Source organism: Zingiber officinale, chromosome 1B (genome assembly GCF_018446385.1).
Source record: "Zingiber officinale cultivar Zhangliang chromosome 1B, Zo_v1.1, whole genome shotgun sequence".
NCBI classification, from domain to species: domain Eukaryota; kingdom Viridiplantae; phylum Streptophyta; class Magnoliopsida; order Zingiberales; family Zingiberaceae; genus Zingiber; species Zingiber officinale.
Window position 1 is genome coordinate 25,170,575 of NC_055986.1, and position 22,981 is coordinate 25,193,555.

Sequence of the window (22,981 nt, forward strand, 5' to 3'; positions counted from 1 at the left end):
TTCTTCCTTGTTGAGTTAAATCCAACCTTTTGATTCAAGTCAATTTTTTAATTTAATGAATCTCAATTTATTAATATAAATTGACTCAATGAATCAAATTTAAATTAGACTCATTCAACAATTGAATCTAATTGAGTCTAACTCAATAAGTCTAATTTGAATTAATCCGAATCCAATCTTTGGTGCATCATATGAACCTAATCCAATTGGTTCATCATATGAACCTAATTTCCATCCACTTGTTCTTTGTGTGTGACCCAATAGGTTCTTGTAACGGTAGCAATGTTTCTAAACTCCTTTAGAAACATAACCAATGAGCGACATCTAGCAATACATCATTGCTACCCAAGTTACAAGAATGTTGAGATTCAACATCACCTTGTGACTACTAATTGTGACTCCTCACAATATATGACAAGTGTCCTTCTATCCTAGACATCTAGATTGATCAATGTGAGGCATAGACCGTGTCATCCTCTGATCAATCTAAATCTTGAACTCCAAGTAGACTCATTCGATCAAATGAACTCAATATCTCATATTGACTCATTTGGGCATGGCCATGCACTTCGTGGTCTCACTCTATCAAGAATATCGATGTCTCTCCCGTCATATAGGAGGGATAGATCCCATCTACATCACTCACATCCCTCTGCATAATTCGTTACATACCCAGTAATCGCCTTTATAGTCCACCCAGTTACGGGTGACGTTTGACGAAACCAAAGTACATAACTCCTTATGTAGGGATCCATGGTGACTTTAAGTCCAAGGACTAGTAGTCATACTAATAGCCACATGAGAAAGTATATGACACTCATATAACGATCCATGATACTTTCTCATGGCGGGTCATTCAGTATACATTCTCTAATGCATACCCATGTGTCAACTTGATATCTCTATATCCATGACTTGTGAGATCAAGTCATCGAGTTGACCTACATGCTAGTTTTATTGCATTAACATTGTCCCTAAATGTTAATACTCGACTAGGAATGATTAAGAGTAGTGTTCCCTATATCATCTCACTATCGGTTCAGCTAACCGATTGATATAGGTAAGAACCTTCTACTCAAGGACGTTATTATACTTAGTTTATTTGGCACCAATACAAGTAAGTATAATAACCAAAAACCAAATGCCTTTTTTTATATAGAATATGATACAACAAGTCCATAATACAATCATCAAATGATTGGTTCTAGGGCTCTAGCTAACATTTTTTACACACTTAGAGCGCTCACTAGTTGCTAGGAATGAATACAGCGTTGGTTACTGAGTTGATATCTAATTCCTAACTCCAGGGGCCTTTATATAGGGCCTGAAAAGTCTATCCTGAAGGTCCAAAGCGCCTCCAATGAGGTTCAATGCGCCTCCAACTCGGTGAGTGGATAGAATTCTATCTGGTGCTCGAACAGTCACTTTGACCAGCTTGGAGGCGCCTCCAACAGTGTTGAAGGCGCCTCCATTGTTGAAGGCGCCTTCAACACTTGTTGAAGGTGCCTCCAAGGTGGAGTACTGCACAGGCGCCTCCAGCACTTCTTTTAAGGCGCATATTGCTGGCTTTTTAGCTCATTTTGACTTTGTTTCAGCTTCCGATGCTCCGATAAACTTGGGTGATTGTGGCCAACCGAAATAGGGCTCACCCGAACCCAATTTCTGGTCTTTTCCTTGAGCAACCTTCCTCCCCGGCTTAACGTCCCGCGAACGCCGTGCACGTTCTTCTCACCCACCGGTGTACTCTTCCGCAGCTCTCTCATCCTTCGGACGCACCGAGCCCATCGACTCCCTTCCCGTGCCGTCCTTTTCGCTAACTGCGTCTTCCACTCGACTTCTTGCACTCCTAAGCTCCTGCACACTCAGACACAGGGATCAAACACAAAGCATGACCTAACTAACTTGGTTGATCACATCAAAACAACCACGGGGTTCAACAGGTAGCTGCTCGGTCGGGACCCCTTCGTTCTCTCGACATTAGCCGCTCTTCCTTGTGGTGACTGGTTGTAGTGGCTTGTCCCTTTCGATCAAACAAACTCTCCAATCTTCTTTAGTGTCCTACTGCTCCATACTGAGCGTCTGCTGAATTACCGTATTATCCCAAGCTGGACAAGTGGTCCACTCGGACATGTCTCCAGCCGGTCGGACACTGACTGTCCCGACCAGCTATTGCAATTGTCCTCCGTTCGACCCTTTGACACCCTGGCGTTGACCTCCTTAACTTTGACCTCCACCTTGACAGTTGATCTCATGTCAGGTGGGCCTCCCTATATCGCTGCTCATGTCTAATCGAAAGAGGCTGCAAGTCTGACTACCTGGAGCAGTAGAGTCTTCGGTGGCTTCTATGTCTTCGCCATTCGGCTTCGTATCGCTAGGCTGGGCCTGTAACTGCCGCTCAAATCATGCCTCCCAAAGCAAGTGGTGCCTCGGCCATTCGGTTGTGTGATAATCCATTATCTCTGCCCGGTTGGGATGATGAGCGACAACATTTGGCGAATTTTCTCCTTTCCTTGCACTCCCTCGGCTAAGTGTCCTGACGTCATCCAAATTTCCTGAAGACCGTGCAAATCTCCGATCATTATGGCCGAGCACGCGACCATACCTTTTAATTAAGTCTCATTAATATTTTTCGCTAGCTAAACGTGATGTGTCCTACTTTTTTCCGCCGCACGTTTGACGTGATAGGCGAATATCCGCTGGTGAGTTGACAGGTGTCATTTCAAATTCAACGACTGGATCTTCTCCTAGTTTTTCGCAATCTTGGATCGGACAGCTCAGGTCGATCGGCCGCAAGATTTATAAACCTCACTTACGTCGTCGTCTTCTTCCTTCCTCGCGCTTTCATCTTCTTCCTTCTCCGTGACTCTTCGCTTCTTCTTCTTCTCCGACGATCTTTTCTATAAGCTTCTTTACCTTTTTCTTACTCGAATCTGTTCATTGCTTCTTCCCGAATCATCTACTTTCAATGGCCAGTTCCTCGCAACCCCCCGTCCCTGTCCTTGGGCTCTGGTATACTTCCACCGAGTCCAGATTCGACGGGGATGATATTGAAAGTCTGAAATCCATATATGAATTTCCATCCAACTACCAAGTTTCTATTCCTTCTGCATATTATCGGTCGCATGAACCACAACCAGGTTTTTTGTGTTTCTTTATGGACCAGTTTATTACCGGCCGTCATTTCCCTGTTCATCCATTCTTCTCCGTTGTCTATAAATACTTCCATATTTCTCTCAATCAGTTAGTGCTGAACTCTTTTAGGCTGTTGTGCGGGGTCATAGTTTTGTTTTGCCTGCACGGCATTTCTTTGAGCCCTCGGGTCTTTCATTATTTTTACTATCCAAAATTATCCGAGCCGGGGACATTTTTGTTACAAGCCCGAGTGACCTTGGTCTTTTTTGATAAGATGTTGTCCTCCAATAAGCATTGGAGGGACTACTACTTCTTTCTCCGATTTTTCGAGCGATCAGACTTCCTAACCGACTGACAGATAGAGGTGATGAATCCCCCATCGCTTGGGAAGTACAAAAGTCGATCGGACTTCCTCCAAGCAGTTTCCAGTTTGGCCGGTCAGAAATACCACATTCATCAATTGATGCTGGAAGGTGTCCTTTATGTGTTCGGCTTGAGTCCAATTCGCACGTGACTTCCATCCAGCCTAGGTATGCTCTTTCTTCTTTTCAGCTTTAAATCTAACAGATTTTACTTTCTTTTTTGCAGCTCGCATCATGTTAAGGGCGCGTTTTGCCGGCAAGAGCAAGCTCGTGGATGCGAAGATCAATGCCACGATAATGACCAAGCTGGAGAGTCGCGGCCTACAGCCGATCGGGTCCCACAAGGATTCACTCGGCGAGGCCGAAGGAACGCAAGCGCCGACCAGTGATGGTGGGAGAAGTCAGACAACAACGTTGATCTCTGCGTCCGTGAGCTTGCTCTTGCCGGTCAGACATGCCCTTAACATGATGGAGACCCACCTAGCATGGAGTCAACTGCCAAGGTGGAGATCAAAGTCAAGGAGGTCAACGCTTGGATGTCAAAGGGCCAAACGGAGGATAATTGCAACGGTCGGTCAGGACAGTCAGTGCTCGACCGACAAGAGACATGTCCTAGTGGACCACCTGTCCAACTCGAGATAATACGATAAGATAGCAAACGCTCAGTATGGAGCAGCAAAATGCTAAAGGAGACCGGAGAGCTTGTTTCATCGGAAGGGACAAGCCACTACAACCAGTCACCGCAAGGAAGAGAGACTGATGTCGATAGAGCGGAGGGGTCCCGACCGAGTAGCTACCCCGCTCGACCAAGCAACGGGACCACTGTCGTATCTCTCGACATCCTTTTGGGAGCTAGTACTGCTAACACGAGGCATGGTCGACAGGCAGATCGTACAGCGGAAGCTTCTACTGTCTTGTCAAGGATATGCATACCTTATTAAGGTATGATGTCAGATGTAATTCCCTGATAGGTCCCTTTATAGGACTTATTGGAGTATGTGCCCATACCTCGAGGAGCATAAACGTCGCCCACCAGGGCTCTATATAAAGGAGGTCCATCACCGGCGAAGGTACGTGAGATTTATTGTTTGTGCTAGGATTACTATTGCTCCACTTGCTTCCACTATTCCGGTGACTAACTTGAGCATCAGAGGGCCAATGTCAGGGGCCCCTTCCCTAGCTTGGTACTAACGTTACTTGTTTTGCATAGCGGAGAGAGGTCTACAACCGGTCAGTGAAGCCGCCACATCCCCAGCCTTCCACCTTCCCACTTTCAAACAGGATCATTTTGGCATCGTCTGTGGGAACGTAGCCTGCATCCGAATGAGAAGATGGAGGGCGCTGGACGATTCACCACGGTGACGCTTGTTGGATCGTGAAAGTTGATAGGGGGTGAATATCGATCGAAAGATGAGTACGCAGTGGAAAAATAAAAGTACAATGCTAACGCGAACCGTTTTACTTGGTTCGGAACCTTCATTGACTCCTACTCCAAGGCCCGCACTCGTCGAGTGCTTTCGTTGGGCAATCCACTAGCAATTTGAAAAGTTATTACAAAGTCAAAGTACAAGAATGCTAAAAAATGAAGTACCAACAGCAATTAAAGAAAAGAAGAAGCAGCGTGTTGTCGGAGAAGCTTCGTAGGAGTACAGCACAGCAGAACAAGCATTGGATGGCGTTATAGTGAATTTTTCTTTTGCTCCAGGGCTCACCCTCCTTATATAGGAGGCTCCGGGCGCTCGGATCCCTTCCAAGCGCCTGGACTCTGATGTAGCCCAGCCAACCATAGTACTCCACGTGGCGACGTAAGATGGGGATAAAATTTACATTTCGGGTGCCCAGACGTCTATTTTCTAGCTACCTGCAAAAAAACGTTGGTTCGAGCCGGAATGCAATTTATACAACCCTGCAAAATAAAGTGTTAGTACAATTTATATAAGGAACGAGTAGTAATTAGATTCTGTCTCACCGAGACCGGAATCTAGTCAAGATCTCAACTTAGAGTTTCAAAATGGTTCTAAGTTGGATCGGCACCTAAGTTCCCTTCTCAGGAACGCGTCCTCACAATCACTCCCCTCTAGTGAGTTACCTTAACTTACCTTCCAGACGTCCGGTCAGCCCTTCGACCCGTCTGGACTTCATGTTAAATATCCGGTCAGCCCTTCGACCCATCTGGACTTCGTGCCAGCTATCCGGTCGGCCCGTCGACCTAGCTGGGCTTCGTGCCAGACATTCGGTCAGCCTGTCGACCTATCTAGACTTCATGCCAGCTATCCGGTCGGCCCATCGACCTAGCTGGGCTTCTCCTGTATACTTGGTCAAAGCATTAGATCACAATGAAACTAACTTAACCTACTTTGTCATTCATCAAAACCTTAGTTAGACTCTTAGTGCTAACCGCACTAACATCGCTGACACAAGAGGAGCTCGACATGCTGATACAAGCCCGAGTGGTAAAAATAGTGGAGCAACAACAACAACAAGCATTGGCAGAGCACCAAGCATAGGAGCCCGCAGCATCAGCCGCGGGTCGTCAGGCTGAACTCGGAGACCGAGCGGACCAAATATCCCCTCGAGGAAAGAACAAGAAGCCAACCGACACGTATGGGGAAGCGTCCAATGCGTTGATCCTCTTCCACCGAGCGCTGTTTAGGACTCCATTAGACGAATGGGGTCGAGCGGACAAGGACTGGGGGTCTTCCTCAGATGACACGCTCGTTTGGGGATGCATGGAAAGGGAAGGCACCCAGCCATGACGATTCACCCGAGCGGATCAATCAACAATTCTCATATGGGATTTTGGACGACCCTCTGCCGAGACACAACACCCCATTGGCGATCGGCGAATACAACGAAACTACGGATCCGGATGACCACCTGGCCAAATTTGACAACACGACCACACTTCATCAGTTCACCAATGGGGTGAAGTGTCGGATCTTTCTCACCTCTCTCTTTGGGTCGGCATAAAGTTGGTTCAAGAGATTGCCGCACAGGACAATCTATAGTTTCAAGGACTTCCGAGCGGCGTTCTTGCACCACTTCACCAGCAGCAGCCACCACCAGAATATGAGCGTAAATTTATTCTCACTGAAGCAAGGGACCAAGGAGGCATTGAGGGCCTACATACAGCGCTTCAACCAAGTGGTCATGGATATCCCAGCGGTCTCCTCAGATGTATTGGTGAACACCTTCACTCAGGGGCTCATCAAGGGGGAGTTCTTCCGATTGCTCATTCGGAAGCCGCCGAGAGACTACGACCACTTGCAAAGGAAGGCAACGGAATGCATAAATGTGGAGGAAGCCTAAATGGCCAGAAGAAGGGAGGTGTAGACCGAACCTACAGCAGCGCCTGAGCGGCGTCTGTCAAGCAGCCATCAACCTCCTAAGGGGCCTCGATCGGGAGGAGCACATGCACACCACGAGCCCAGGATGCATGTCGTGCAATATGTGCCAACCGATCGACCAAAGATACAAAAAGCAAGGTGTGGAAGCCACTATTCTGCTCCTTCCATCGGTCGACGACGCACAACACGAGCGACTGCTATGATCTGACTCCGATCGCAAGCCAACTGGCTCCTCAAGGATATCATCGTCAGTCACCATCTCCCGATCGGCGTCATAGACACCGATCCACAGTCGGGAGGGATGAAGAGATAGAGTCATTTGAGCGGCGCCATCATCAACCTCAGAGTAGAAACAACACGAATCCCACCCGAGCTTTTGCCGAGTGAAACAAGCCATCGGGCTGGGAGGAAGAAATTAAAATAGGAACAACGCCACCCAGGGAGAAATGGGAATGATCGCAGGTGGGCCGACCAATGAAGATTCCAACCGAGCAAGGAAGTCCACAGACGGCGCCAAAATGATCCTGTCTGAAAGCGGGAAGGTGGAAAGCTAGGGATGTAGCGGCTTCGCTGACTGGCTGTAGACCTCGCTCCGCTCTGCAAAACAAGTAACGTCGGTGCTGAGCCAGGGAAGGGGTCCCTGGCGTTGGCCCTCCGACGCTCAATTCAATCACCGGAATAGTGGAAGCAAGTGGAGCAATAGTAATTCTAGCGCAAACAATGAATCTCACGTACCTCTGCCGGTAATGGACCCCTTTTATATAGAGCCCTGGTGTGCGACGTGCACGCTACTCAAGGCATGAGTACATTCTCCAATAAGTCCTATGAAGGGACCTGTCAGAAAATTACCTCTAACACCATACCTTAACAGGAGATGCATATCCCTAACAAGACAATAGAAACTTCCGTCGTACGATCCGTTTGTCAACCATGCCTCATGTCAGTGACACTAGCTCCCAAAAGAATGTCGAGAGATACGAAAGTGGTCCCGTTGCTTGGCTGAACGGGGTAGCCGCTCGGTCGGGACCCCTCCGCTCTGTCGACATCAGCCGCTCTTCCTTGCGGTGATTGGTTGTAGTGGCTTGTCCCTTCTAATCAGACAAGCTCTCCTATCTCCTCTAGCGTCCTACTACTTCATACTGAGCGTCTGCTGTCTTACCGTATCGAGATGATCCGCTCGGACATGTCTTCTGTCGGTCGAGCACTGACTGTCTCGATCGGCCATTGCAATTATCCTCCATTTGACCTTTTGACATCTTAATATTGACCTCTTTGACTTTGACCACCATCTTAATAGTTAATCTTGTGCCAGATGAACCTTCTTATATCACGTGTCATTAATAAAAATTGTTTCGTGGCAAATTTATTTTACGATGATTTTTCAAAAAAAAATTATCATAAAATTCATCCTAAATTACTGATTTGTTTTAGTGTAAATAACTGACGATCACACTCAAATTGTGAGCAACAGTTTTATGCTTATTTATTTGTTTTGTTTTTGCATGTTTGATATATATTTTGAGCGTGATGGCTCATAAAATGTAAATATGTTATTTCGCGAAAAACAAAATCAGAGAGCGGAGAGAAATCAAGAGAGGAGTGGTGAGTTATTTTTCTGATCATACGTGGTAAACGTTGATTTATTCGGTCTTAATATTTTTGTCAGTTTAGTTTTTAGGTTAATATGAAAAAAGGAAATTATAAATAATTATTAATTTTGAATAATTGAATAATATATGGGGAGGACAGATATCCAACTAGTAGCTAAGATTTAACTCTCATAATTCATGATAATAACATCACCATACCCTCACTAATTGTCCATCCTAAAAAGGCTAACTTAAAGTTGAAGTTTCACTATGCTGTGTCTGATCAATTTGATTTAGATCACACAAATTGCCTATTATCATTACACTTGATTTGATGTACAACCATCAGTACTCTCATACTTCCACTAGGTGGTAGACCTCGCAAGTCATCTGAATTGGTATGTAGCGAATGTTACCATAATGAGGTCGCAGGGTCGATCCTCGAGACAGCTGAGAAATAAATCTCCTATCCCCGTATTACACCCTGTCCGTCACATGCTCGCTCAGATGCTGCGATTTACCTCCCTCGTGATGACCTTGGGTCGGGTACAGCGAGAGCGCTGGGGGCGAGCGTTTCGCCTTTTGCCACAATTGTCACAATACTTCCACTAGGTGGCGACGTTACGGGTCATCCGAGTTGGTAAGTGATGACATGCTTGTCACATGAGGTCACGGGATCGAACCACAAGGTTGTCGGAGCATAAATCTTCGGACCCTGTACAACTCACCCCACCACCACTTACCCTCTCGACTGTCATGATTTATCTCCCTCATGATGACTTGAGGTCGGGTGCAATAAAAGTACTGGGACAAACGATTTCACCTTTTGCCACGTACTTCCACTAGGTGGCTAATGAGGTAGTACAACCATCTGTACTTTTCTTAACCAAAGAAATATTTATGGACTCTGTGAGAGTAGTTCAGTGAGGATCTCTTTAAATGAAGAGGGATTTTGATTTCAGAACTTCGACAATAACTTTCAACGTCATTAATATGTTGATAAGCTTGCAATTTGTAACCATTATCTCCTTCTTCAAAGAAAAAAAATAATGACAAATATTCACAGTGAATATAAAAAGAATAACAAATCTTTCCACTAAAGTTGATTACTTCTCAGTGATATTGGAATTTAAAAAAAATGAAGCAAACACAAATTGTGGTTGCTTTGAGAGTACAGTTGAGAGCACATTGAAGAATGCTCAAGCAATAAAAATGCACTTTGTGCTTTTCATTATCTATCCATATATAATTTAATCATAGAAATACTTTTCACTGGTCATTATTTGATATTAACTATAATTAAAAACATTTCAAAGCAAATGCCACTAGCTCCACACACGTTTCTGAATTTTTCCACTTTAAGAAAGGAAAAAGACTAAACGAGCATCATCACAATGATGATAATGATAATGATAATGATGAGCTAGAAAAGAACGTGAGCACTTTCATTTAGATTGTTAGTTAAATTTTGGGGTTTGACATTCCATCAATATTAATAACTCACTAGTTGAAGTACTCGATCCTTAATTCTTTTCGTGAGCGGTTTTATTATATCTCGTGTGAATATATAAGATTATATTCTCAAGAGTTATATCTTGTATGTAAAATAATTAAATTATGCTTAGCAATGATTCCTATTGTCCAAAATTACTTTCACAAAATTCTCGCCTTCTATGTATAGCATCGCGGATGATATTTTACACGTGAGAAAAGGAACATAAAATAACTTAAGTAACAACTAAGATGAAAGCATATCTGAAGAAAAAAGAGAGAAAAATTGTTGGTGGTGACGGTAGAAGATCATGAAAGTTATATATATATTCCATAGAGTGCACTTGTCACCATGTTGTTCTTATCTAGTGTGTTTTTTCTTTATTTCAAGGCAATAAAATAGTTATTCTGAACTCGTTGGCAAGAGATAGACGTGTTAGAATGGAGACAGAATTGTTCTTCCTATTTATTTTTGAGGGTTTCAAGAACATTATGATCAACAAGTGCGCTAGTGCTTCAATGGGAATATATGCAATAGGGATTGTACAAGGAACAATGTGACCTCATGGCAATGACACTTTACACCTTTTTTCTATAAGCAACAAATTAAAATTTCAGGATAACTCTCTCGATCATCATCAATTGGTTAACACGAGTTTACATATCCACCATGCACTACAGTCTTTTCAGGAGCACTAGGGTTCCTCACTCCATCACTCTTTTTAAGGCACAATCCCTAACCCTTCTTCCTTTGAGCCATGGATGCCTGCAAACCCTATATCGCTGCAATCATGGTGCAACTCACGTACACAGGCTTCTACGTGATCTCTAAGTTCATCTTCGACAAGGGTGTCAGCACCTACGTCTTTGTCTTCTATCGACAAGCAGCTGCCTCTCTGTTGTTAACGCCGATATCCTTCGTTTTTGAGAGGCATGTGACTACGTGATTGAACAGAATTTGTCCCAGAAATGAGTAATTTGCGATCCTTTTGGTTTCAGGAAAAAGTCTCCGCCATTGACACCTGCAATTGTTGGGAAGCTGTTCTTGCATGCATTGATTGGGTGAGTTTCTTGATGTCATCCGGAATATATATATATATATATATATATATATATATATATATATATATATATATATATATATATATATATATATATATATATATATATATATATATATATATATATATATATATATATATATATATATATTTATTTATTTATTGTTGATCTCATCTAGAAACTGGGGATATCAGTGATGATAGTGAGAACGTCGACGAAATGAGGAATCTAGAGCCTGAGGGAGAAGATCGCTGATAGTAACCACAACCCTACATGCACCACCAACCAAGCACCCAGAAGCGTTAGAGCGAGAACCAAAGAAGTGGTCTCTAGCGCAGACCCTCAGATGCTCAAATCATAAGACAAGTCGAGCGGAAAAAGATGAAGAACAGTAAATGAGTGCATAAGTAAGGTTGCTTTCTAACGCGTACCTGGTCAACGAAGAGAACTTACATTTTTACACTGCCTTAATTTGTAACATCCGCAATCATAAGACATTAGAGAATGTCGTGTGTCAGAAGGTGTCGGGTGAAAAATAATGTACGCAGACTTCCATTGGGTAGAGAAAAGTTCTGTGACTGGTATGTGATAGAGTGTTGGAATATTCCTTGATGGATATCTGTTATTTTTTGACAAGTTGTTACAATTCCCTGACAGTGTTGTCACCCTGGGAGATCAACCAGCTAAGAGGCCGGTTGGGATTAGAATTGGGATGGTTCCCAGGAGAAGGGGACTGAGCCTAGGGACTGACCGGCTAATAAGAGGCCGACTGGAATTAGGACTGGGATGGTGCCCAGGAGAAGGGGACTAAGCCCTGGATCCGACCGGCTAAGAGGCAGACCTGGATTAGGACTGGGATGATACCCAGGAGAAGGGGATTGAGCCTTGGGTTCGACCGGCTAAGAGGCCAGTCGGGATTAGGACTGAGATGGTGCCCATAGAAAATGGGTTGAGCCCCAAATCTGACCGGCTAAGAGGCCAACTGGAATTAGGAATGGGATGATGCCTAGGAGAAGGGGATTAAGCCCTGGGACTGACCGGCTAAGAGGCCGATCGGGATTAGGACTGAAATGGTACCTAGGAGAAGGGGACTGAGCCCTATATTCGACCGGCTAAGAGGCCGGCCAGGATTAGGACTGGAATGATGCCCAAGAGAAGTGGACTAAACCCTCGGTCCGACCGACTAAGAGGACGACTGAGATTTGGAGAGTGAACTGCCTAGACATATAGTTTTTAAATTTTAACCGTCATCTCCATCCTAATAGTGTGTCACCTACTATTTCCCGTATTAATATATATAGTTGATATATATACTTTCCTTTTTAGAATTACTTGGAGCTTGAATATGAACAACATAGGGCTCAAGTACACTACAGCATCACTAGCTTCAGCATGTTCGAATACTGTCCCTGTGTTCACCTTCTTCTTGGCCCTGTTGCTCAGGTTGTTCAGATAGTGTTCAATTTGGTTCTTTTTTGATTGAGAAACTTTGCCTAAATCTTTTTCACCAATACGTCGCAGGATTGAAAGCCTTAAACTGAAGAGTCTGCCAGGAATAGGGAAGGCAACAGGAATAACACTTTGTTTTGCAGGTGTAATGACAATTGCCTTGTACAAAGGCCCTCACATCTCCCCTCTGTATCATCTCCATGGCCACCGTGACCATAACCAAAGCTCTGCAGATCATGCATCAGCTCCTTCCATGGCAACCTGGATCAAAGGATCTCTGTTCGTCATCATCTCCAACTTAACCTGGTCAATGTGGTTAGTTCTACAGGTATATAGACATGCTATAACCAACTCGAAATTATCATAATAGAGAGAACAATATCCATACTGTTTCAGCGACATATATATTTGACAGGGTAAGATACTTAAAGAATTCCCATCGAAGATACTTTTTACAACTCTTCAGTCCCTCTTCAGTGCCTTTCAGTCCCTTTTTGTAGCCATGGCATTTGAGAGAGAGGCCTCCAAATGGAAGCTGCAATTTGATATGGGTCTAGTTGCTGTTCTCTATGGTGTGAGTGTGCAATTCCCGTACCGTCTTCAACAATGTGTTAACTTCTATAGCAAATTCAGATTCTTTTGCATGGCAGGGATTTATTGTGACTGCCGTTTCGTTCTATTTACAAAGTTGGATTGTCGAGAAGAAGGGTCCTGTCTTTGTGGCAATATTTACCCCGCTAGGTCTTGTCTTCACCATGCTTTGTTCGATTATTTTACTAGGAGAGGTGATTTCTCTAGGAAGGTAAGTGAATATATCTGATGTATATCTCTGTCTATCTCCCAATTATATTAATTAGCTATAAAGTTGATCTCATCTAAGAATGAATAAACCTTTTGATTTCAGTGTTGTAGGTGGATTCCTGATGGTTGGAGGTCTTTACAGTGTTCTATGGGGAAAGAGTAAGGAGAACATGCTCTGCGACCTTCCAACTCAAGTCGAAAAATCGGATGTGCAAGAGAAGGAAACAACATGAGTTTTATCTGTTTGGCCATGCACTTGTATCAATTATCCTTTTAGCTTCTATGAGTTTGTTCCTGCAGCTGTGAATTGCTATTTGTTATAGAAAGAACATGCTACTAATAGTGTTCCGGTCCGAGAACGAGGGTGGATTAAATTCTATGGAACTCGTTTTTGTTGACTTTCGTCAAGTCTGGACAGCTTCTTCAATTCAGCTTCTTCAACTCAGATCTGATCCTGTTTAAAAATTGGAGAGATCGTACACTAGGCAGGTGGCTGCATTGATGACTGTATGAAGACTTTGAATTAGAGAAAAAGATATTTCTTTTTTCTCTCTGCATATATAAAAGAGGGCTGATGTGCGTAGATTATATGTATTATTTTGTATTGTTTAATGTACATCTTTCTGTATTAATTGTCTGTGATCTATGCTTTTGTACCTTTTATCATGATAATTTAAGCATAATTACTATTTTACGTCCAAAAATCTGCTTGGTGTTTGTTTTCACTTTCAGGAGCAGTTTGGAGTGGAAAAGAATTCAAAAGACGTAAAAGAAGATCATTTGAAGAAGACCATGACCTAGCCTTGTCTATTCCGCGAAGAGAAAAGCAACGATTGGAGTATCCAAGTCATTTCAGTTGCAAATTGGTGTTGGGACCGATATGCCGCTAGAGGGGGGGTGAATAGCGTTTCGTCGCGCTTGTCGGTTGCTTCGTCTTGATAATATGCAGCGGAAATAAACACAAGATACACACAACGCTAACACTAAGGATTTACTTGGTATCCACCTCAAGAAGAGGTGACTAATCCAAGGATCCACACGACACGCTCACTCCACTAATGAAAACCTCCTTCTCAGTCGCAGCCGGAGGCAGAGAAGCCTCGTACAGTATTCACACACAAACACGAACACAAGAAGAAGAAATAAAAATACAATGTAATACACCATTCTTCTTGCTTACTTGTGCTTGTCGTCGTCTCTTGAACCTTGGAGAAACTCCCCAAGTGCCTTCAAGACACTACAACAAAAACCCTCATAGACATCGGTTTTCCACCGGTGTCTATTACATTTTCGACCGATGTCTATGAAACCGATGTAAAAGGTCTGCCATTTTAGACATCGGGTTAAAACCGGTGTAGTATCACTTAACGACACTGTTTCATCAACGGTGTAAAACCGATGTAATATTATATGTTAATAACACCAGTTTTGGCAGCGGTATACGACCGATGTAATATTAGTTAATAACACCGGTTTTGCAGCGGTGGAAAACCGATGTAATATCTGTATTTTTTAACAGCACAAATTTGATTTCCGAAACAATGAAAAACCGACAGTAACAAAAAAAAATACACAAATATTCACAAACTGCACAAATATTCTTCATTCAACAGTATCCATAAAATACACAAATATTCACAAATTACATAAATAATCTTCTTACAACAGTATCCATAAAATACACAAACATTCTTTTTACATCAAAAGCTAATAGATATCAGAATCAAGGTAGAACATTCTTTTAACAACACATCAAGGTAGAACCGCACTTCAAATGTAATCTAGCATGCATTCAGCCCACTCGAACCGCACTTCATCAATTTCAACTCTGGAGTACTTGAGATTTGTAAACTGTAAAAACACATAAATAATATATTAGTAAAGATGCAATTTTGAAAGCTGGAAATGGTAAAGATGTAATTTTGATTTATTTATTTTTTTCCAAATATCTGCTCTAGCTCTAACGAGGCCAGTCTAGTTTTTCTGATCTCTATCCTTCTAACACTTCAAATCAAGTATTTTGAAAGCTTTTCAGTCTGGTTTTGCAATGAGAACTACCAATAAACTAAATTTGGAATGCAAAATATCTAAACCAAAGAAAGTCCCTTTCTAATTGATACTTGCAACAAAGATAATCTACAATACTTTATACAAAGTTAATTCATGATCAGGACCCAATAATCCACCATATGTCAAATAACTAAAAAAAATGTGTACATGTATCAAATAAAATAGAATACTAAGTTTTTAAAGGCTGCTGTGGAAGACTATATATTGTTTATAATGCTTAATTCATTGAAGGATAATTGCGCGTATATATGACACTTAGTATATGCTGCTTAGAATATAACATAGATAATTTGCTCCTTCTAATTAAAGTGTAGAGATTGATAAGAACCGACAGCATCATACAACAAATTACTAGGCATGATAATGGTTGAATTCAAAAATCATGGAAGGACCAAGAGCATCATATAACAAATCAGTGACCCTGAATTCTATTGAACTATTAATCATAGACGAGCACATAGCTGCCAAAATTGAAATAGAGAAGTTCAAAGACTACATAGAAACACATCAAGCACCAGGGGAAAAGCATAGCAGCAGCAAGATCTGATATAATGAGGGAAAAGCTAAGAGACGTTCATAATCAATCAAAATCAAATATGAGTTTGTATCAATTATGATACTGAAGCAATGTTGGAAAATGCAACAAATTATCTTTAGGGCTTATATGCAAAATGGAAGATATTGTATTATTACCATTGCTGGAAGTGAATCCTTGTGGTCAACTCCAAAATTTTCAATTATATCTTTCATATATCGCATGATATAAAAATCACATTGCTCCGCATCCGGTTGTTGAGGAGCCTATGTTAGAAAAGAAATATTGGAATAACTCCTTCGAGGATAGTGAAACAGTTGCTAATCAAAAGGATCAGACATACCTTGATAACTTCTCATGTTGGTTGTTTTTTCCCTTTCCTTCCCACCTCCGCATTATACAATTTCAAGGCCCTTCATGCATATAACCCGTGGGAATTGTATTACCACATCAAAATACATCCATGTTTCAACAAAGGTAAGAAAAGAAGCCAAAAAACTTATATGTTGACAACATATTTCCAATCTTGATCACGAATGCGGTGACCAAGAGGATCTAACAAAAAATTAATCTCCATCTCAACATTGATGATAGTCAAAATCCAGTGAAAACTACACAAAGAAATATAATTAGTGTATGCATCCTGCATGTTCTCAAAATATGCAAGTGAGAGTGATATATAATATTCTCCAGTGCCATCTATGTCAAACTCCAAATGGATGTAGGACCGGTCCGAAGCTGAAGTATGAAGCTCTCGTCTTACAGCCACATTAGCCCTTGAAGATACACAAGTTGTGTTAGATATGCTTTTCATGGACTGGAAAATCCTAACCAGTACTGTTTTTAAATTGTCTTTGTAAAGAGCATCTCTACCTGCATGGATGTTGTATGTCATGAATAGCATGGCCATTTGCAAAACTCAAACTTTTGTCCAGATATGGAACTTCTTCAGGCTTGACAAATACAACCCGATATTCAGGAATGGCAGCTGTATAAGGAGTAGATGCACCTGTCTCATTTTCATCCTGAAGTAACTTATCCAACTCCGTCCAAAGAAGCTCCCTCCTGAAAGTACAGTTGATATTTCATATTCCACAAAGGAGTAATGAGATAATGATGGGCAAAAGAGAAAAAAAAATAGAAAACTGGAAAATAGCAGTAGTCGACATTGAAATTTGGATGGCATGCATAAAAGTTTGTTGATACTACATACCATGCAAAGAAGTCATCCTCAATACCCTGATCATCATCTCCCAACCCCACTTGGACAATGTGCTTGGCGCCTATGCAAAAGAAAAAAAAAAGATAGAAGAATATCCAAGTAAGAATGATGCTTAAATTCATTAAACACATCTACAAACTTGCACATGACTACTACATTACAGTTGTATGTATGAAACTCACAGATAACATGACTACTCAATTGTTTCTTAGTAACTCCTCATAGCATGTTGACTTTACAAGTTTTTAGAGTAACAATTAGTCTACAAAACAAGTTAAATTCTCTAGAAAATGAAATGCATGAACTTTGAGCTTGCAACTGAAGATAGGATTTAAAATCAGCTTTAGGAGCATGTGTGACTTAGTCAAATCACAAACTAAATAAATCGACTATATACCTTTCTCATGAAGCAATTCATCGATCACCACAACAACCTTTGCAAGGACACAATACACAAATATATCAGCCAAGCAATTCCCACAAACAGAATACTGACAATTTCATCATGCCAAACCTTATTAAAATGTTCATATTGCTGATTGCCCAAACTAAACACACCAAATTGAAGATTTTCCAACTAGGTTCCTCTCTCTTTCCCTTATGAAAACAAAGGGATCAGCTCGAACTTTGAGGAAACTGATCGTTTATAAGAACAAAAAATTCCTGGCTTTCAACTTACATAGCCAAGAAGAACAAAGCCAAGCTCTCCTTTTTCAGGTTCTCCTCGTACTCATCATCCTCAGTAGCATATTCGTCCTATAATTGAGGAAACTAACTACAGATCAGTCAATTAATCAGTAGTATTTCCAATTATCTGAAACAGAAGGAAGATGATCTTACGATATCCACGACTTTAAATATGGCATTAGGGTACCGTGCTTTTGCCTCCTCAGCCAGCGCCTAGAAGGGGGGAAAATCTAAGCTCATGGGAGAAAAATTCAAAAAATGAACTACTCGGATAAAAACCCTAACCTTCGCGAACCCCTCAGCTGTCCTGGTCTACGTCCCGAAGAAGACGGTGACCTTCTTCTTCCCTTGGTCCTCCTCTGTATCCATCTGGGTCTTCACCACTAGCGGCTCGGCGGGCTTCCTTCCGCTCGATCGCCAGACGAAGAAGATTGCCACGCAACCGACGAGCACGGCGATGACGATGCTCAGGACGGCGATCAGCAGCCGGTTCTCCACGAACGCATCCCCGGTGTCGGAATCGAGCCCATATCCGTCGGAGAGGGAGGCGACGACGAGCGATAAGAGATCGAGCGACGACGCCTTCTCGGAACCTATCTGCATCTTGGCGGATCAAGCGGTGAATCAGAAGCACAGATCTCCGATCTCTGTTTCTGTCTGCTTCGATTTGGGAGAACGAAGGAGTTCGAGATTGGGTCGGCGATGGGAGGGGAGGAGAAGATAGAGGCGGAGAAGGTGAGTCGCCCGAAGACGGCTCTCTCTCTCTGCCTCCCGTGGACGGTGTCATATAGGTTTAGGTTGGAGGGAAGAATTGAAGTGTTGAAAATTTTAGCTAAGTATTGGTGTAAAAATTAAATTATTTTATTTTGGTTCATTAACACCACTTTTAACAATAGTTTTTTACTATCCGATTTCGTAGATAGAACAAGAAAATAATCATAGACACCGGTTTTAAAAACCGCTGTTAAAATCGGTGTCTATTAACGAAAAATGGGTGCTCATAAACATCGGCTAAAAAAACCGATGTCTATTAGCGAAAATCTGCGCTCATAGACACCGGTTTTTGGAAAAACCGATGTAAAATACTCAAAGATATCAGTTTTTGCTTAAAACCGTTGTTGTTCCACTGATGTCTATGAGGGTTTTTGTTGTAGTGAGAACTGGCGTGAGTAGATCGGAGAAGCTCACTGTGAATCGCTGAAGAACGGCGCAAAAGATCGCAAGAGATCTGGCGAAGAAAACGCTCCACCCAAGCTATATACAGTGCTCTCAATCGATTGAGATCAACCCCAATCGATTGCCACGTCACATCCGCATAATCCTAGCCGTCCATCACCTGCATCCTGCGCAACGGTCGAATCCCAATCGATCGACCGATCGATTGGGAACATCTGGATCGATCCAGAAGCATTCTGTGCTACTCGCGATCGCGTGAGCACACCCCTGCCCAATCGATCGACCGATCGATTAGCAGCTCCCAATCGATCGCCCGATCGATTGGGAGAGCTTCTGTGCTCACGATTTCCTGACTCCAATCGATCGATCGATTGATTGGACCATTTCAACAATCGCAGCACACTCCAATTGATCGGCTGATCGATTGGAGCCTGTTCAATCTATCGCCCGATCGATTGAACACCCTAGACTTGACTCAAACTCAAGTCCAGCTTCCCAAATCCAACTCTCGGTCAACCGTGACCTATTGGGTTTGCACGCCTAACATTTGGCTACTCCCGACCAACCTCAAACTAGCCTTCTAGCCTCCTTCATCAGCCTTGCGTCCCTCAGATATCCCCCCATCCTTCACGCCTTGTCTTCTGGAGCTTCCATCGGCCTCATCCTAGTTGTCGGGTTCTCCTCGCCAAGTCACACTAGGACTTACCTTGCCAAGACCACATACTTGGACTTACAACCTTTGCCAAGATCACACTTGGACTTTCCAATTGCATGGCTCCTCACCAGGACTTTCCTTTTGCCAAGATCACACTTGGACTTTCCAATTGCCTGGCTCCTTACCAGGACTTTCCTTTTGCTAAGATCACACTTGGACTTTCCAGTTGTCTGGCTCCTCACCAAGACTTTCCCTTTGCCTAGCTATACTAGGACTTTCCAATTACCTGATCTCACTTATCAGGACTTTCACCACCAAGTCTGGTCAACACTGACCTACTTGGATTTTCATTTTTGCCAACCTTCCTGTTGGACTTACCTTTACCTAATCTTCAATTTGGACTTTCCTAGTCAAGTCTCCTGTCAACCTTGACCTACTTGACTTCTCTCTTGCCTAACCTCCAGTTAGGATTTTTCCATATGCCTAAACTTCAGTTAGGACTTTTTCATTGCCTAAACTCCAATTAGGACTTTCTCTTTGCCTAGATATATTAGGACTTTCCAATTGCCTGATCTCACTTATCAGGACTTTCACCACCAAGTCTGGTCAACACTGACCTACTTGAATTTTCACTCTTGCCAACCTTCTGTTGGACTTACCTTTGCCTAATCTCCAATTAGGACTTTCCCAATCAAGTCTCCTGTCAACCTTGACCTACTTGACTTCTCTCTTGCCTAACCTCCAGTTAGGACTTTCCCAGATGCCTAAACTCCAGTTAGGACTTTCCCAGATGCCTAAACTCCAGTTAGGACTTTCCCATTGCCTAAACTCCAGTTAGGACTTATCCGATTAAGTCTCCGGTCAACACTGACCTACTTGACTTGTCTTTTCATCAACCTGGTCAATCCCTTGACCATCTCCACAATTGGACGATTGCTCCAGCAATCTCCATACATTGTCAAACATCAAAACTCAATTCTCGACTCAAGCTTGACTCAACTCAAGCTTAGTCAAACTGGTCAAACATGACCTAGGGAAATTGCCCCAACAATCTCCCCCTTTTTGATATTTGACAATTCCTCTAAGTTAGGATAAATCTCATAGCCTTAACCTCTTCTTTATCACAAGGCTAAATCTCATAGCCTTAATATCTTCTTTATACCAAGGCTAAATCTCATAGTCTTAATCTCTTCTTTATACCAAGGCTAAATCTCATAGCCTTAATCTCTTATGACAAAGCATGAATGAAGGTTTCCTTCATTCTCTCCCTTTCCTAGACGACAAACTCCCTCTGCTTGGGATGAAGACCTAACTTAACCTTCCATTCTCCTCCTTTGTCACACATCAAATCAGAAAATAAACTCTTCTCCATAAGAGTTAACTCTTCATTGTTTACAACCTCACATGTTGTTAACAACCCCACAATGAAGATCTCATATTCTTCATTGCCACCAACACTCCTCCTTGAGCTCTACTTCACTTCACAATGCTCATCCGAGAGCATTCGTCAACTTCCCAATGAAACTCACATTCATTGTATTCAATGCTCCCCCTTGAGCAGTAATCATCTTTACAATGCTCAATCGAGAGCATTTTCCACTTTACCAATGAAGGTTCGATCCCCTTCATTAACCCAATGCTCCCCCTTGAGCAATAATCTTCTTCACAATACTCATCCGAGAGCATTTATCATCCTAGCAATGAAGATAACCAATCTTCTATTGCTCCCCAATACTCGACCCTTAGTATTAATTCATCATGAAGGTTTAACCCCCTTCTAAAGTCTTTGAAAAGATTTTTATGTTTTCAAAGAGTAACTGCCCCTAAAAACATGGTCAAATTTCTATCATTGCACCAACAATGACTTGGGGTTCCTAAATAATTAGGAAAACCAAAACTCGAAACTTTGAGGTTCAAAATTCAATAATGAAACTAACCTCAACCTAAACTTTACCTAAGTCGACATTAACCAAACCATGCTTGTTTTCATCATGAAAATTCCCCCTAAGTGTATACAAATGTATTCCAAAGGGTTAGGAATGGTTAATGACCCTTGAAAACCAAAACTTGAAGTTTTAAGGTTCCAAAATTCATAATTGAAACTAAACCTTATCCTAAACTTCACTTTGGTATTTTTTAACCAATTCATACTTATTTTCACATGAAAACTCCCACTAAATGTATACAAATATATTCCAAGGGGTTTGGAATGGTTAACGGGACTCGAAGTGACTTGAAGTGCTGAAATCAGGCTTTTCCAGCCAAAATCAGACTTCCCAATCGATTGAAGTTGGAACTCAATCGATTGAAATCACTTCAATCGATCCATTGATCGATTCCGCAAGCTACTACATGCAGAAATTCCCTCTGAATCAATCGACTGATCGATCCAGACTAGGTCAATCGATCTGCTGATCGATTCACTACCCTTCTGTTCGTGGGAATTGGCTTCCCAATCGATCGGCTAATCGATTGAACCCAATCCAATCGATCGGCTGATCGATTGGGTTTCTGATTTCCTGAAATACAATTTCAGCGAACTTCAGAAACTCCCCAAAAATTCTACAAAAATCTAAGAATTATGAAAATTCATGTAGACACTACTTAGGGTATATACTATCAAGGAAAAAATAGTTTTCTATGAAAATACTTTCTATTTTCAAAGATTGACACAAACTTTGAAACTTGTAAAAACTCTAGTGTTTTCTTCCAAGTTTGTGCTCAACTATTCCATGATGATTGCTATCAAAAGATAGCCTTCATCAAGGTTTTCCAAAGTACATTTAAAATCATTTTCAAAACCAATATCCAACCATGTTCTTTGGGCTCAATGCACATAACTTGTATATTAGCTTTCCCAATGATTGGAAAATACATAACTATGTGTTTTGATGAACCTAAAACTCAACAAGATGCACTAAATCAACATCTTGAGTTTTGTTCACCATCCTAACATCTCACTTGTATCTAATGTGTACTAAAACACATACAAGCTAAGTCACCTTATGATTCTTTGTGAGATGTAAATTTGGTTTTGTCCTAAACTAAGGGATCATGCATATCTATCTAGGCATTATGAGACTTATGATCATCCACCTAGGATGTCATTTTAGTAGAATCCCACTTGTTGGGATATTCACCATTCATAATAAATGCATTTGTCCTTAATCACAAGAAAATTAACTTAATGCATGATGCTACATGGCATACATCAAAATAAGCAATTTTCAAAAGAAAAAACATGTTATAACTACATGATGTATGTATGGCATGACATGGTATTTTTGTATTTTTCATAATAAACATGAATGCAACACATGATATCATGACATATGAAGAGTAAGCAATCATAGCATTTTAGCATAAATACAATATACCTAGATAATCTATCTAAGTATCCTTA

General features: G+C 41.9%; 1 protein-coding gene and 1 long non-coding RNA gene across 2 annotated transcripts; one reads left to right on the forward strand and one right to left on the reverse strand.

Annotated features, from left to right (window-relative positions):
• Positions 1–10,577: 10,577 nt before the first annotated feature.
• Positions 10,578–13,881, forward strand: LOC122053256 (WAT1-related protein At5g64700-like). The gene is made up of 7 exons (XM_042615220.1): positions 10,578–10,852; positions 10,921–10,983; positions 12,310–12,426; positions 12,505–12,760; positions 12,848–13,006; positions 13,083–13,234; positions 13,337–13,881. The coding sequence occupies exons 1-7, from the start codon at positions 10,680–10,682 to the stop codon at positions 13,464–13,466; spliced, it is 1,050 nt and encodes a 349-aa protein (XP_042471154.1). The 5' UTR covers positions 10,578–10,679; the 3' UTR covers positions 13,467–13,881.
• Positions 13,882–17,734: 3,853 nt separating this feature from the next.
• LOC122047936 lies at positions 17,735–18,049 on the reverse strand. The gene is made up of 3 exons (XR_006130694.1): positions 18,033–18,049; positions 17,901–17,960; positions 17,735–17,816 (listed from the first exon to the last, which is right to left on the reverse strand). It is a non-coding gene; the product is annotated as an uncharacterized LOC122047936 (long non-coding RNA).
• Positions 18,050–22,981: the final 4,932 nt, after the last annotated feature.